The following is a 15,245-nucleotide window of genomic DNA, read 5'->3' on the forward strand; positions in this document are numbered from 1 at the left end:
TTACTAGTTTTTGATTCGATAAAACTTTTAGGTTTTTGTTCGCTTTCTAACCATTCCTTTGGATAAATAGAAGTGCGGTGGCGACTCGACTTGTATGGTTTACCTTGGATTTAGTCAATATCTCTAATGGTAACGAATACCCCGCTACAGCATTATACGTTAATTCGTTTTTTTCCTACCGCCTCATGGTTTCATTCAACATAAATCAATATTCTTGCTCATGGTATCTTCCTGTATTGCAGGTGTATCATTTTGCATTGTCTATAGTACTTTATAACATGAAACTCTTTTCTGTTCATTTTAACAATGTTCACAAACTAACATTTTTTCTACCTCTTGAATAAACTTTGTGTTGAATCTATCCTAAGAAGAAAATATACAATGTATACCTGTGTTTTCTACTAAACAAACATGTATAACAACTCTGATCCCATTTTCTATTGTCATTTCAATTCTTGCAGAATTGGTTTTAACAGAATCTAAATTAAAGAATTTGACTTCAACGGAGATAGAAATACTATTTCAAGCAAATCGACACATTATCACATATTTTAAACCTATTCCGTATCCAGATGGTTATGTTATGCAACAATTAGGAAATAGACTTATATATGAAGAACGAAACTATGCAGCCACAATGAGATCAAAATTTACAAATCTTTTCAATGCTCTTACAAGTATCTCTTCATCAATGAAACTTTATTGTCTCACTAACCATTCTTACAATTACTTAATAAATATTTTGCTCTTTCTTTCCAAACATTCTTTACATTGTATCTTACTAAATATCTCTTAGATGAGCAAAGAAGTATCTATGAAACAATTATGGAGTCTGTCCGGGAACAAAAGGGTGGCGTATTCTTCCTACACGGTTACAACGGTACCAGTAAAACATACTCGTGGAGAAAATTTGCAAGTGCTCTCAGGTCCAAACATGATATATATTTAACTTTTGCAATATATGAAATAGCTTCTCTGTTATTTCCAGGAGGTAGAACTACACATTCTAAGTTCAAGATACTGGTGCCAACTTTGGAAAATTCTACTTGCAAAATTAACTACAACGATGATATTGTAGAGCTTCTAAGGCAGACAAAACTTATTATATGGGATGAAGCACGCATGACACACAAGCATGCTTTTGAAGCATTTGACAGAACTTTGAAAGATGTAAAGAGTACCTATAGTAATTTGAAAGATATGTTTGATGGGAAGGTGGTTGTATTCGGTGGTGATTTTAGACAGATTTTTCCTGTTGTTCCTAGAGGGAGTCGTTTTGATATCATACACTCTACGATTAATGCTTCTTATAAATGGCATTTGGTTCAAGTATTAACTTTAAATCAGAACATGTGGTTGCATTGTAGGGAAATTGAACAAGATAAAATAGAAATTGCAAACTTTTCAGATTGGCTGTTGAAAATTGGTGAAGGAAAATTGTCAGAGCCTAACAACGGTTATGCCGACATTGACATACCCCATGAACTTTTAATAACATACTTCAGCAGCCATATTATTTCAATTGTCAATAGTACATACCCTTATTTCATTCATAATTACAAAAATAACGATTACCTCAAAAGCCCGACAATACTCACTTCTACCTTAGAAGTTGTTGATGAGATAAATGACCACGTCCTTGCCTTGACGCCAGGTAGTCATACTTATCCCCTTCTTTGACACTATTAAAATATCTTTAGCTTTTTTCACTAATATTTGGATCTATTGTATGTAGATGTATGGGATTACTACAACTTGAATTCAGTTGATAAGTCTGAGATTCATGGCACGAATGTCGTTGATATCCTCAAGCCCGAGTTCCTTAGTTCACCAAGGACATTTGGTTTTCCTAACCATCACATTAAGTTAAAGATCAGAACACCTGTTATGCTTATGAGAAACATAGATTAGTCTGAGGGGTTATGTAACAACATAAGGCTACTGATAAAGAATATGGCAAACTATGTCCTTGAAGCTACAATAATGGTCGAAAAAGGTTTCAAAAAATTGGTTTACATCCCTCGAATAGATATATAGCCCTCACAATACCCTCGTCCATTCAAACTTAATAGATGTCAATTCTCAATAGTCGTGTCATATGCAATGACGATTAATAAATCCCAAGGCCAATCTTTGGATACAGTAGGTCTTTATTTGCCTCAAGATGTTTTCACCCATGGTTAAATCTATGTCGCACTATCAAGGCTCACAACCAAAAAAGGTATCAAAATATTGATACATGATGATAATGACAAGTTAAAATCTACTACAGCAAACGTTGTTTACAAAGAGGTTTTCAACAATATATGAATGCTCCTTTATTACGGTATGACTTTATTATGTTTTGAGCGATATGATAATGTTATGTTACTTCTTAGTTTAGGCAATTTTGATACAGGTATGCATAACATCATTTTACATTACGTTTCTGCAACAGGTTACATTCGATCAATGTGATCTCAGACTTGTTGCTCCTGTTTTGCATCCAAGTCTGAAATGTGGCTGTGTGAAATGTATCTCAGACTTTTGTGAATAACCATATTCCGTTTTAACAATTATATCTATTATGCAAAGTTAAAAAACTTCATGTCAATTTCTGTTGCTGAGCATTTCCTGTTTTAATTGTGTATTATATACATCTACTTACGCTTCTTATATTTCATCACAAGGATAATATATAACTTTTATAACTTATGATTCATAGTAATAATACAGATAAAGATTACACAAGGGGAAATTTATATACATGACATTTTTTGTTAAACTAAGTAACATCCAATCTAAATTGAATTCTGTCTCCATATTTGAAGTTATTAGAGTCACAAAATTCATCCCATCCACATGCTATTTTCGTCTGCTATGCATCTTCAATGTTCAATAGTGTTATAGTTTTCGTCTTTCCGCTATCACCCCACAATGTAACATATTCATAATCGAAGTATCTCAATATTGTTGTAAATTCTACCTGCAATTTCTATAATTCAAATATCAAATAAGTAATAATATTAAATTTATAAACATTATAAACTTTTTATTTAAATCATGTAGATTCAAAATACTCAACTAATTTTGGTAGAGATACGCTTATAGGGCTCAAATTCATATCAAATGCATATATGTTTATATCGTACAAATATCTACTATGAAAACATGGTAGGTCTTGAAGTTTCAACACCTCTTTAAAGCCAGATATTCCAAATTTGTTGTTTCCATAATAACCAACCTCGACAACAACATCAGTTGGTAGACTGTAATAAGCTTCCAAACAAGGCCAACCACTTATTATGAGTGGATGATCTGGAATTTTGTTAAAGATTAATTCATGGTGGACACCTTGGTTGTTCAATATTGTCCATGTCTTTGTTATTTCAGCTTTATGGTTATTAACAATGATGGATCAATCTCTGCATACGACTGCAATTAACAAACGTTTGTAATAACCATACATTATATTTGCATCATTTTTTTCATTGAAAACCATTAAACAATATTACGATTAATATGGTGACTTACCTGTGTGGATAGTTTCCAATTGCAAATGACTCAATCAAGGATCTTCAGAATTCCACAGATTTCCATTTCATAATTTTTATACCGGTAGGAGGACGAATCGGAACCTAGTTCTTACTTTTATTCCCGATTTTCCTATTCGAAAGTGACGAGGACATCGTGTGTTTAAGGGTTATATTTATTTGTGAGTTTGTACAACAAAGTTTCCATATATTCACGTGGCTACATCATACTCTTTTGTCTATTGTAAACTACACATTAAAGTCATGTCATACTTTTGTTTTTTTAAACTCAATTTTCCACAATATGACATCCATGTTCACGTGTGACCTTCCTGTTTTTTCTTTTACGCACGTCACCCATGAATCGTCATATTTTGTACCTTACCCACACCTACTCCCTCATTCAAACCTTATCAAACGTACAAAATTGATCACTTTCCAAGATAAAATTTTATGCATTACTACTATATCTTCTTTTTTTGGGTTAGATACCAAAACTTTAGTTCAACAGGTTATTCTAACTTATTTTTACAGTGCAACTGCATGCGCATTTGTAAAATATCAAATTATTTCTTGACGTTAAACTACCCATGTTCTGATTAAAATCACCCTAAAAATACATAAACATAGGCTCAATCATACTATATATATATATATATATATATATATATATATATATATATATATATATATATATATATATATATATATATATATATATATATATATATATATATATATATATATATATAGTCATAATCATACAAAACATAACTAACAATCCTGAACAAATTATTTGTTTACCAAATACTCAGTCATTATAACCACACTTTTATATATAACCAGTTGTTCATGCTACTGATACATTACTTATCAAATGACAATTGCTAGATGGAATACAACGTCCTCATGCAAAACAAACATACACAACAATGCCAACATTCATATTATGATAGCCACAATACTAACCATATAGGGGTTCATACTACATATCCCACTTACAATTCTTTCAAATGCCTTGCATTATCTACTAAACAAAATACACTTAACATTCAATAACTTTCTTAGAACTACATGCAGCCACATCACACCATCAACTTTAACCTTGTCCCAATCTGAAAAACTATGTTCACCGTTTCAACACGCTAACAACTATTCTTCGTGTTGGTGGATGGCGAATGCTGAATCCCATAATGTCTCCTTTTTTTAGTTCTTTCTTCTTGGAAAACTCGTATCAACCACGCCCAATAAACTTTTCGACACAATATTTCCTTTTAGTAGTATGGACTTCACAATCATAGATCACCATAGTATCTGAGTCCACCAGCTCTATTCTCCTTAGTCCAGTTAAGAAACATGTCTTAATCACATATTGAGAGATTTGTTGTAGAATAATATAAATTCATTCAGACAAATATATATATATATATATATATATATATATATATATATATATATATATATATATATATATATATCAATACAAACAACTTAATACATAACTATATATGGATACTATAATTTAACTTACAAGAACGTTTTTTTGAACGATCCTTTCCATCTTTGATTTCCTTCTTCCAAACGCCATACCTAGGCTGGAGTGAAAGGTCTTCATCATTGGATTCATCACCAGTATTGTCTTTATCAGATGAAAGATAATATAAATATTAAACACCCATTATAATGATATTACATCAAATCAAACAATACTTATTCAAAATGCATTTTTCCAATAACACTTATACTATCTTTTACATATTAAGCTGGTATCAACAATTACCTGCCATTATCAGATGAAATAGATATATGTGATGGTGTCGCAACAGTCGTAGTTCTATCAAGCTTACCATCCACATCTTTTTCCCTTCCTCCTTCTTTAGCTACAACAACTTCTTTTCGCTTCAGTTTCATCTTTCACCTTCGTTACTTACATTCATGTTAGCCTTGGGAGTAAATTGTTCACCATCTCCCACTTCTTCAACTTCATCAACACCTTTTCCATTTTGATCTTTACTTATTTCACTATTACGTTCATCTACCAGAGTTGAAGATGATCCCACTATTGGTAATATCAGATTCTTCTCCTTGACGCTTCCACTGTTCTGAATCTCCTCATACTCGAGATATACCTAATTCAACATCCTTCTTCTCCAAGTCGTTTCATTTTCAAGATCAGAGATGAATCTGCAAAAACCATATATAACACATACATAATGAGAAAAACAATTTATAAATTGATGATGAACATGCAAACGAAGAATCTCAAACCTCCCTCCTAAACATCCCAGATGACGAAAAATCCTTCTCCGTAGACATTGAAATCCTACTGAGAAAGCATGTAGTTTTTTCCTAAAGCTACTACTTCATGCACAAGCTTTTAGAATTTTTTCTTACACGTTATCCAATACTTTATATATTACTCCCTCCGTTCCTTTTTAAGTGTTATTTTTTGACTTTTTACACATACCAAAAAAGCTAATTATTATTATTACTTTTTAAATAATGATTCTCATTTTACCTATAATACCCTTAATTATATTCTACATTCATTTTATTTTCTCTCTCTTTGTAATAACTATATAGGGGTAATTTTGACAATAGTGCATTTAATACTACCTTGAATTCTACAAGTGACAATTAAAAAGAAACATAAATTTATCAAGAAAATGACAATTAAAAAGGAACGGATTGAGTATATTTATCTTCTCACACTTTTTATCTAGATAATCTTAAATTAGAAAGGATACTTTGGAAACTGTTGGACAACAACTCGAACCTTTTTCTCTATTTGAGGTGGCTGCTTCCACTCCTTTAACTCCTTTAGAACCTCTTAAAACCTATTTCATTTAATTAATTTAACGCTAATTTATAATTAATGTAAAAAAAATCATTTCACTTATCTTTTATTATACATAGTTTCAAAATGTTCAAATCTTTTTTCATTCTATATCTTCTATTTTATTCCAACCATTATTTTTAATAATAACTTTTTTTTTCTAATGTGACTTAATGTGTCTTACTAGTACTACTAGCTCATATTAAATATTGAAGTATAACTTACATATATTTTAAACGGGAGTGGATTGTCGACAATAAATTTAGAGATTAATTACTATACACTGTCAGTGTAAAAAGTTTTACACTGTCGGTTCATTACCATCATCCGTTTGTATTACTTTATAGATTTTTAAAATAAAAGTCAAACTTCTTTTAATATCCAACGTCTATAATTAAGTGATGGTGTAAAACTCTTTTACACTGACAGTGTATTTCAATTAATCTCATAAATTTATCATCCAGTTAAATCCATATCACACAATAAAATATTAAAAATAAATAATCATAACAAAGTGAAATTTGAAGGGAAGAGATTTCCAACGCCTAGTTAAAGTCTCTATACAATTTTACAACCAATCTTATCTCTAACTCCACGTGTGAATAGTGCTGTTAGTGTGAGAAAAATATACGGTAAAAGTAGCGTACAATTCGCCGAAACAGGCGCTAGACGCAGCATAATAAAATAAACCGCTGATGTAACATGTAACATGTAACATGCATCCATGTTTCCCACTTATATTTGTCTATTTTAGTAAAAGGAATATAATAGGAGCCACGTGTCTCCAAACAATAGGTGGCCCAACAATATTCAGTTGATACTGCCACTTTTCTTTTTGAGGAAGCTTACCCAAGGGTGGAAACTATATATTGCTTTTCTTCATACTACTCGTAGCTTAAATTATTCTTTAATTTTATTGTGAAACGTACCATCCTCACAAACTTAATAAAATCTAAAATAAAAATGAGACTGCTTGGCATACGTACCGTAATTAACTACATTACTTGCTATAATTAATCTAAACTCCCATATAGTATATCATTAAGGTCCTTTGCACTTTTTTCTTTTCTTTTTATTACTAGATGCACCAAAGTGCAAGATTAATTGCATTGCTACAAACAATTATATAAGAAAATGCACAACCATTCAATTTTAAATTATAGATCAATTACTATGCACTCTGAGTGTAAAAAATTACATGGCCGATTCATCATCATCATCTATTTGTATTACTTTATAGATATTTAAAATAAAAATTAAAGTTATTCTAATATACAACATCTATGATTAACTGATGGTGTAATATTCTTTTATATTGTCACTGTATCTCAATTAAATTCTTTAAATTACCTTTTTTTTTTCTAAATTCAAACTTAATAATAATTGAAGCGATAATAAGAGGCACCAACAATATAACAATACCTAAATACCACTGCAGATACTATAGAAGCAATTTTTAAGAGAAACAATAGTAGGACACACAGGACACATACCATTGTTAGAAAAGGTTAAACATTTAAGGCATGAAAAACTAGCATTGAATTCTTTTCCTTTGAGGCGACCATGATTGTCGTCAGGTGTAGAAAAATTAGAAGAATACGACTCCCACAAATTAAACCTATAAATTCAATCATATGAAGAGATTAATAAAATATGTGCAACTAGCAAATAAAATAAATTAGTATGGTATTTTCATCACCATCAGTAAGAGCTTAAGTGGATTAAACATGAAACCTAGGTAAAAAAGTATTGTGGTTTTTAAGGTTGTTTAAGGTGAGCAACTTAAGTGGATTAAACTTGAGACCTAGGTAAAAAAGTATTATGGTTCTTAAGGTTATTTAAGGAATCAGCTCATGAGAGGTGAGAGAGTTTGTTGGCGGTCGGTGTTACTGGGTTGCTATCGGACGATTAGGTTGACGATGTTAAGGCTACTAGAAGTGAAGTGCTTTCTGAGTAGTAATGGGTAGTAACAAGTGTGTATGATTTGAGATTTTGTCCCTTTCTCCCTTTCGGGGGAAGATATTTATAGAGGCTCACTTGGGCCTGATTGTAAAGTTAGTGGATGGTTATGCTCCAATTTCATGGCTAAGGAAGTGGTCAAGGAAAGACTTAGGCTCCCTAGAATCATGGAGGAAGTGGTTTCCCCCTTGACTTGACTGACTCTCTTTAGTTAGTCATTATGGGTCCATGTCATCACTCACGTCTACTAGACGATTAGGACAATGAGAGCAAGATCGGACGGACGGTATTGTTACATATGGGCAACCTCTAGGCCCATTCCAAACAGCCTCATGGCATTTTGGACGATCACTGGCTTCGTTGGGCGCCTCCTCTCTCGCCTTCTTAATGGTCTTCCTCGTAAACTATTTGCCCTTATGACCAAGTATATATATATATATATATATATATATATATATAATATATATATATATATATATATATATATATATATATATATATATATATATTATCTTCTTCATTTTAATGTGCACACAAATCATGTTTTCACTTATTAAAAGACCTTTATTTTTGTTGTATTAGTTATTGTCAAGTGCTAACTTTGTATTTGATGGTGAGCGTATTTTGGTTATATTGGTCACTTATATGTGTCAGCTTTGGTATGTAAGAGTGAACTAGTGCATTTATTTCATGATACAATGGAAATCATGTGACTGTTTTGTATGGGTTCAATACAACTTATAAATTGTTTGAAAAGTAGAGTATGAAATAAATGACATGAAATGTATTTTTTGAAAAATAATAGCTAAAAATACATCGAAAAACTTGATAACGAAGAATATATAGATGAAAAACATGTTTGGAAAAAAAGCTTTGTAAACTGATCAACCAAACCAAACCAAACCAAATCAAACTAGTTAGTTTGGTCAGGTTCCATTTTTAAAAACACACTAAAAACTAAAACAAATCAAACTGATGAAGATATCACTAGTTCGGACATTTTTAGATCAAAAATCGGCCCAAACGAAATCGATTACACCCCTAATTAGGGGTTCCTTTCTGACTTAGTCTAATTATATGTTGTTTTTAATCGATTAGAGAGCGGTCAAGCTCATGGATTGTTTCCTTTTGAGCTAAAGATTCCCTATATAAAAGAGTGATTTTCTCACTTTTAAAGCACGATTTTTTTGAACTATTTACTTTATTACCTCACTCATTATCCTTTTAAAATAAGTTGTATTCACTATAAATTACCTTAGTGCAAAGAGGATGAAATTTTACTTTGAGAGTTATGTATTTCTGTTGTTCTAATGAATTTATTTATTAAAGAGGTTAGTTCTCTTGGGCATTTGTAATTGACTTCAAGGTTGCAAGATAAACCTGTAAAAAGATTGGTGTAAGGAAGTTTATTGGGCTAAAAATGCGTAAAAGCTCAAGTTTTTTATAGTGGAAATATCAAGAGGAATATGTGAAGCTGGACGAAATATATCTGAACGCGTCGCACGATCGAACATACGACAGAGTCGTCACCGAACTTTATTTATCCCAAAAGAGGGAAGGGAAAATCTCGATAAAATCCAAGGGGAACAGAGAAATGGGTAACGAAGTCGGTTACGCAAGGGGAAGATATTAACATCCCTCACATCCATGGCACTCTATGAGAACGTTTTAAATGCTCTTGCTTGGATGAGTGTTGTTATCTTCATGTACTTGCAAAACAGAAAAATGGGTTAGGAAAAGAGTGCTCGAGGAGTATTGGGGTCCTCATACCTACGTATTCTCATAGTGCAATGAAAAAGTCAGAGTCTCGTAGTTCGTGGAACTAGAGAGAGAAAGGAGGGAAAGAAATAAAAATGCTCGCTAAGGATTCACATCCTCGTGCCTACGTATCCTCATAGTGCAATAAGGAAGTCAGAGCTCTGTAGTTCGGAGGACAAAGACTGAGAAAATAGATATGATTAGGGGTGGTGTTTAAACTGAAAGGAAGACTTACCAAAGCATTGGGACTAACATGGTAAGGAAATGGTGTCAAAACCAAGAGGGGAGATATATAACCATAAAGTTATCAACCAAAAGCAGAAAGATAGAGGTATATAAGCCATGAAGGTGTCAACCTGAATTATGGTGTCAAAACCAAGAAATGGGATTAATCATAAAGGTGTGTCCCAAAGGAAGCAAATGTATATATCCAATGAAGGTATCAACCTGAATTGTGGTGTCAAAACCAATAAAGAGGGTTAACTATAAAGGTGTGTCCCTGAATTGTGGTGTCAAAACCATGAAAGGGGGTTAACCATAAAAGTGTGTCCCAAGAGAAAGAGGGTTAACCATAAAGGTGTGTTCCTGAGTTATGGTGTCAAAATCAAGAAAGAGGGTTAACCATAAAGGTGTGTCCCAAGAGGAAGTTGCAATGGTGTCTAAACCAAAAGGATTTGAAAAAAGAAGCCACGGGGCTATTTACAGACTTGTCAGTGAATTGACTTGAATTACACTAAAGTTTATTAATAGAAATGAATACTCTGAAAAACTGAGTCATTCGTCCCGTACCCAAAATATTCAGAATGAGGATAGAAATGCTCTCTCTCATCCAGCCTCTATATAATTTTTTCCCGTGGGACCTATGGTCTCATCAATCAAGCTTAACACAATCTCTCTAAAGAACCCAAAGCATATTCGGTTTCGTTCATCACAAGTATCATTAAGAAAACTCAGGGCCTCAGGATACTCACTTGTTCTATGTTCTAAAACACTTAGTCTTTTATCAAAGTCCTCGTGTTTGAGGGACCATGTAGTATTATATTCGTAAAAGACTTGATGAGGGTGAGAGTTATGCAACCCCTAAGAAGGGCGACAATCATGTGACGCCCCAAGGAGGTATCGTCTCGCCCCAAGTCCCTTCCTCTCGCTCATATATAGAAAAACATGGAAAATGTTCTTTGGGTTGAGAGAAGTCAGAGTCAGAAGTTGGTCTAAGTCTCCCTAAACAATAAGGAACTAATTGTCCACCATTAACTGAGTGGGTGTTAGTCCTTCCTAAGTAATCCAGACCCAAGACATCTATAAATGCTCCTCCTCTAACAAAAGAAAATGGAGATCTTAACTTACACATAACACTAAAAGCAACACGCTAATAGACAAAACCTCTCAGCTCACGCGAGTAGGACCTCTACAATCACCATAACACCATCGTACAAAGTTTTTCTCCGCGGCGAGAAAGTATTTGTAACATCCAGACTGCTTTCAGGATTACTGACTGACCCCACAAACCAACACAAATCTTTTCAGCATATTTTGTCCTCACTCACATACTTTCCGAAAAACTTCGCAGAAGGTCACCCATCCAAATACTACTTCAAATCAAGCACGTTTAAGAATGGAGTTCTTATTTGTCAGGCTACCGAAAAAAAAGATGCATCTTATTGGTATAGGTAGTACTAATTAATTCTTATAAGCCTTCTTTCAACCATGCAGTCCCATACATACACAGCCCCATGATCCCTCTCATTTCGATGTGAATTGGTTTTTCCTAGAAGTTGCTAGAAGTGTTTCATTGTCACGCCTCGTGCACCTACAACCACTCACTCGTCCTCGAATGTTACATGTAACAACTCTTCGCCCTCTTCGACCTCGAGTGTTACATGCCCACCAGCTTCCGCTTGATTCGTCTCTGAACCACATCGTACTATGAGAGGTCTGCTATGATACCATTTGTAATGCTACAAACTGCTTTTAGGATTATTGACTGACCCCACAAAGCAACACAAATCTTTTCAGCATGTTTTGTCCTCACTCACATACTTTCCGAGAAACTTTCCAGAAGATCATCGATCCAAATACTACTCCAAGTCAAACACACTTAACTATGAAGTTCTTTTTTGTCAGACTATCAAAATTAAGATGCATATTTTTTCGGTAGTCTAACAAATAAGAAGCTCATAGTTAAGCGTGTTTGACTTTGAGTAGTATTTAGATGAGTGACTTTCTGAGAAGTTTCTCAGAAAACGTGTAAGTCATGATAAATCATGTTGAAAAGATCTGTGTTAGTTTGTGGAATTAGTCCATAATCCTGAAAGTAGTTTGGAGTTCTCTGTTCTTACAAAGATATGATGCATACCTTTATTTTTTGACAAAGAGAGAAATGAATAAAGATGGTTTTCAATTTGTATTCTTCATCAAATTATTTTATTTAGTAAAAAACATCGACAATATTATTGTGACTCTATGAATACATGAAAGTGTACTATAAAGACCTATATAATATTCTTTTCCCTATTTTTAACACTTAAAGGTTGGTCCAACGATAACAACGATGGTGACTTGACGGTATGGATCCCATAGTGCAGTGAATCAAAATCAGTCTCCAATCATATTTTACAATCTCATATGTTGTTTCAGAAAGAAGAACAATGGAGACAGAACACCAAAACTCATCTCTCCAATCTCCATTGATTCAAAACTCAAAACAAGATGTAACAAAACAAAGAGAAAGAGCAAATGTTGTTGAAGAAGTGATCAAGGTTTTATGGTTAGCAGGACCATTAATATTTGTAAGCCTGTTAAATTATAGTCTACAAGTTATAGCTATCATGTTTGTAGGACATGTTGGTGAATTGCCTCTGGCTGGTGCTTCCATGGCCACTTCTTTCGCCACTGCTACTGGTTTCAATGTAATGGTCAGTTTCAATTCTTTCCCTACTTTTGCCAATTGATCATTTCTTTGCAGCTGAGAGTCTAGGGGTATTTTGGGTATTATTTTTCATAGTTTTGGTTAAAATACAGGTAGGAATGGCAAGTGCATTGGACACATTATGTGGTCAATCATATGGAGCAAGGCAGTACAGATTGTTAGGCATACACATGCAAAGAGCAATTCTGATTCTAATGACTGCTAGCATTCCAATATCAATTATTTGGATAAACACAAAATCCATTCTCATTTTCCTTGGCCAAGATCCTGAAATTTCTACAGAAGCTGGTAACTATGCTATGTTAATGGTTCCGAGCATTTTTGCTTATGGTCTTCTACAATGCCTCAACAGATTCTTACAGACACAAAATATTGTGTTTCCAATGATGTTTATCTCTGCTGTCATAACTTTACTACATATTATTTTGTGTTGGATTTTGGTTTTCAAATCTGGCCTTGGAAGCAGTGGTGCTGCTCTAGCAAATTCTATATCTTATTGGTTGAATGTTACTATGCTTTCACTTTATGTCAAATTTTCTCCTTCATGTAAAAAAACTTGGACTGGATTTTCCAAAGAAGCACTTCACAATGTTCCAATGTTTCTTAGGATTGCAACTCCTTCAACTATTATGGTTTGGTATATACTACATAATGTTTACTTTTGAGTAAATAATCATTCTGGTTCTTAAATGCATGGAGCGTTGTTACTAGTGTAGTATCTCAATGTGTCAAAATTACAAACTACCGAGTGAGGTTTAGAAGTGATTTTGATACATTTAAGGACTATTGTGACACTGCCCCGTACAATTAAGGACCAAAATGACTTCACTTTTTTTTGTTGTGGTGATTCTCATGTAGTGTATACTTTTTTTCTAATCTCATCAAATCATGGCAAACAGCTTGGAAATGTGGTCATTTGAATCTATGGTTATCATTTCTGGTCTTCTTCCTAATCCAAAGCTGGAAACATCAGTGCTATCTATCTGGTTGGTTCTTTATTTGATACTCTTTTCAATCCTGTTAATCATACTTGACAGTTGACATTATTGATATTGACGACTTGGTTTTGTTAGCTTGAGCACAGTATCAGCTACTTGGATGATTCCTCTTGGACTCAGTGGCGCTGTAAGGTTAGTATTTCTTACGCACTTTTGTGTGCGGCGCGCGTACGCAAATATGGTTTCAATAGTGTGTGATCAATTTTTGCAGCATTCGCGTATCGAATGAACTTGGCGCTGGTCATCCGTGGGCTGCACGTTTGGCTGTGTGCATCGTCGTTGTGATTGGAATTATTGAGAGCATCTTAATTGGAGTGGCGATGATACTTTTGCGCAATATATGGGGCTATGCTTATAGCAATGAAGTAGAAGTTGTCCAATATATTTCAAAAATGATGCCGATTCTCGCGTTATCAAACTTCCTAGATGGATTACAATGTGTTCTTTCAGGTAATGTTAGAGGATGTGGTTGGCAGAAAATTGGTGCTTATGTGAATATGGGATCATACTATTTGGTTGGAATTCCATTAGCAATTGTATTGGCTTTTGTATTGCGCATGGGTGGCATGGTAAGAAAATAACTTGTAACTAACTTTGAGAGACTTAAATTAACATGATCATTTCATTCAAACTGCTGATAAGAACTTAATGTAGGGACTGTGGTTGGGGATCATATGTGCACTTATTGTCCAAGTATTTTCTCTAATGATTGTTACAATTCGTACGGATTGGGAGAAACAGGTTAACTACTTTATTTTTCTTAATCATCTCTTTCATTTAACATGCATGTGATGCATTGTTGTATACTGACATGATTTTCGTTTTCGGTTTTCTTTTATTCAGGCAAAGAAAGCTACTGATAGAGTCTATAATTCAATATCGCCAGAAAGCTTAGTCTCATGAAAAATGTGATTTTCTTATTGTATTGGCAGGATATGTATTTTAATGTGATGTTTTTTACCCAATATCTTCATGTAATGTTGAGGCAAAAAAATTAGTGTTATATTCAATACTTTTAGATCTATCAATGGTTATCGGAGTCGGCTTAGATACATGGCTATTACTCAATTTGATATATATATATATATATATATATATATATATATATATATATTATAATATATATATATATATATATATATATATATATATATAATATATATAATATATATATATATATATATATATATATATATATATATATATATTTGCTAGAGCTGAATAATCCTATTGTTCATCAATTAATACATCAT

The 15,245-nt window shown here is 33.2% G+C and overlaps 1 protein-coding gene across 1 annotated transcript; it reads left to right on the plus strand.

The window, feature by feature from the left end:
• Positions 1-12,573: 12,573 nt before the first annotated feature.
• Positions 12,574-15,040, plus strand: LOC127110384 (protein DETOXIFICATION 16). The gene is made up of 7 exons (XM_051046088.1): positions 12,574-12,980; positions 13,087-13,631; positions 13,894-13,980; positions 14,068-14,124; positions 14,204-14,561; positions 14,647-14,733; positions 14,836-15,040. The coding sequence occupies exons 1-7, from the start codon at positions 12,714-12,716 to the stop codon at positions 14,893-14,895; spliced, it is 1,461 nt and encodes a 486-aa protein (XP_050902045.1). The 5' UTR covers positions 12,574-12,713; the 3' UTR covers positions 14,896-15,040.
• Positions 15,041-15,245: the final 205 nt, after the last annotated feature.

Source organism: Lathyrus oleraceus, chromosome 1 (assembly GCF_024323335.1).
Source record: "Lathyrus oleraceus cultivar Zhongwan6 chromosome 1, CAAS_Psat_ZW6_1.0, whole genome shotgun sequence".
NCBI lineage: Eukaryota > Viridiplantae > Streptophyta > Magnoliopsida > Fabales > Fabaceae > Lathyrus > Lathyrus oleraceus.

Coding starts and splice junctions, on each gene's coding strand:
- LOC127110384 (XM_051046088.1), top strand. CDS start 12,714: ATGGAGACAGAACACCAAAACTCATCTCTCCAATCTCCATTGATTCAA. Junction 12,981..13,086: donor CTACTGGTTTCAATGTAATG/GTCAGTTTCAAT, acceptor GTTAAAATACAG/GTAGGAATGGCAAGTGCATT. Junction 14,562..14,646: donor TATTGCGCATGGGTGGCATG/GTAAGAAAATAA, acceptor AACTTAATGTAG/GGACTGTGGTTGGGGATCAT.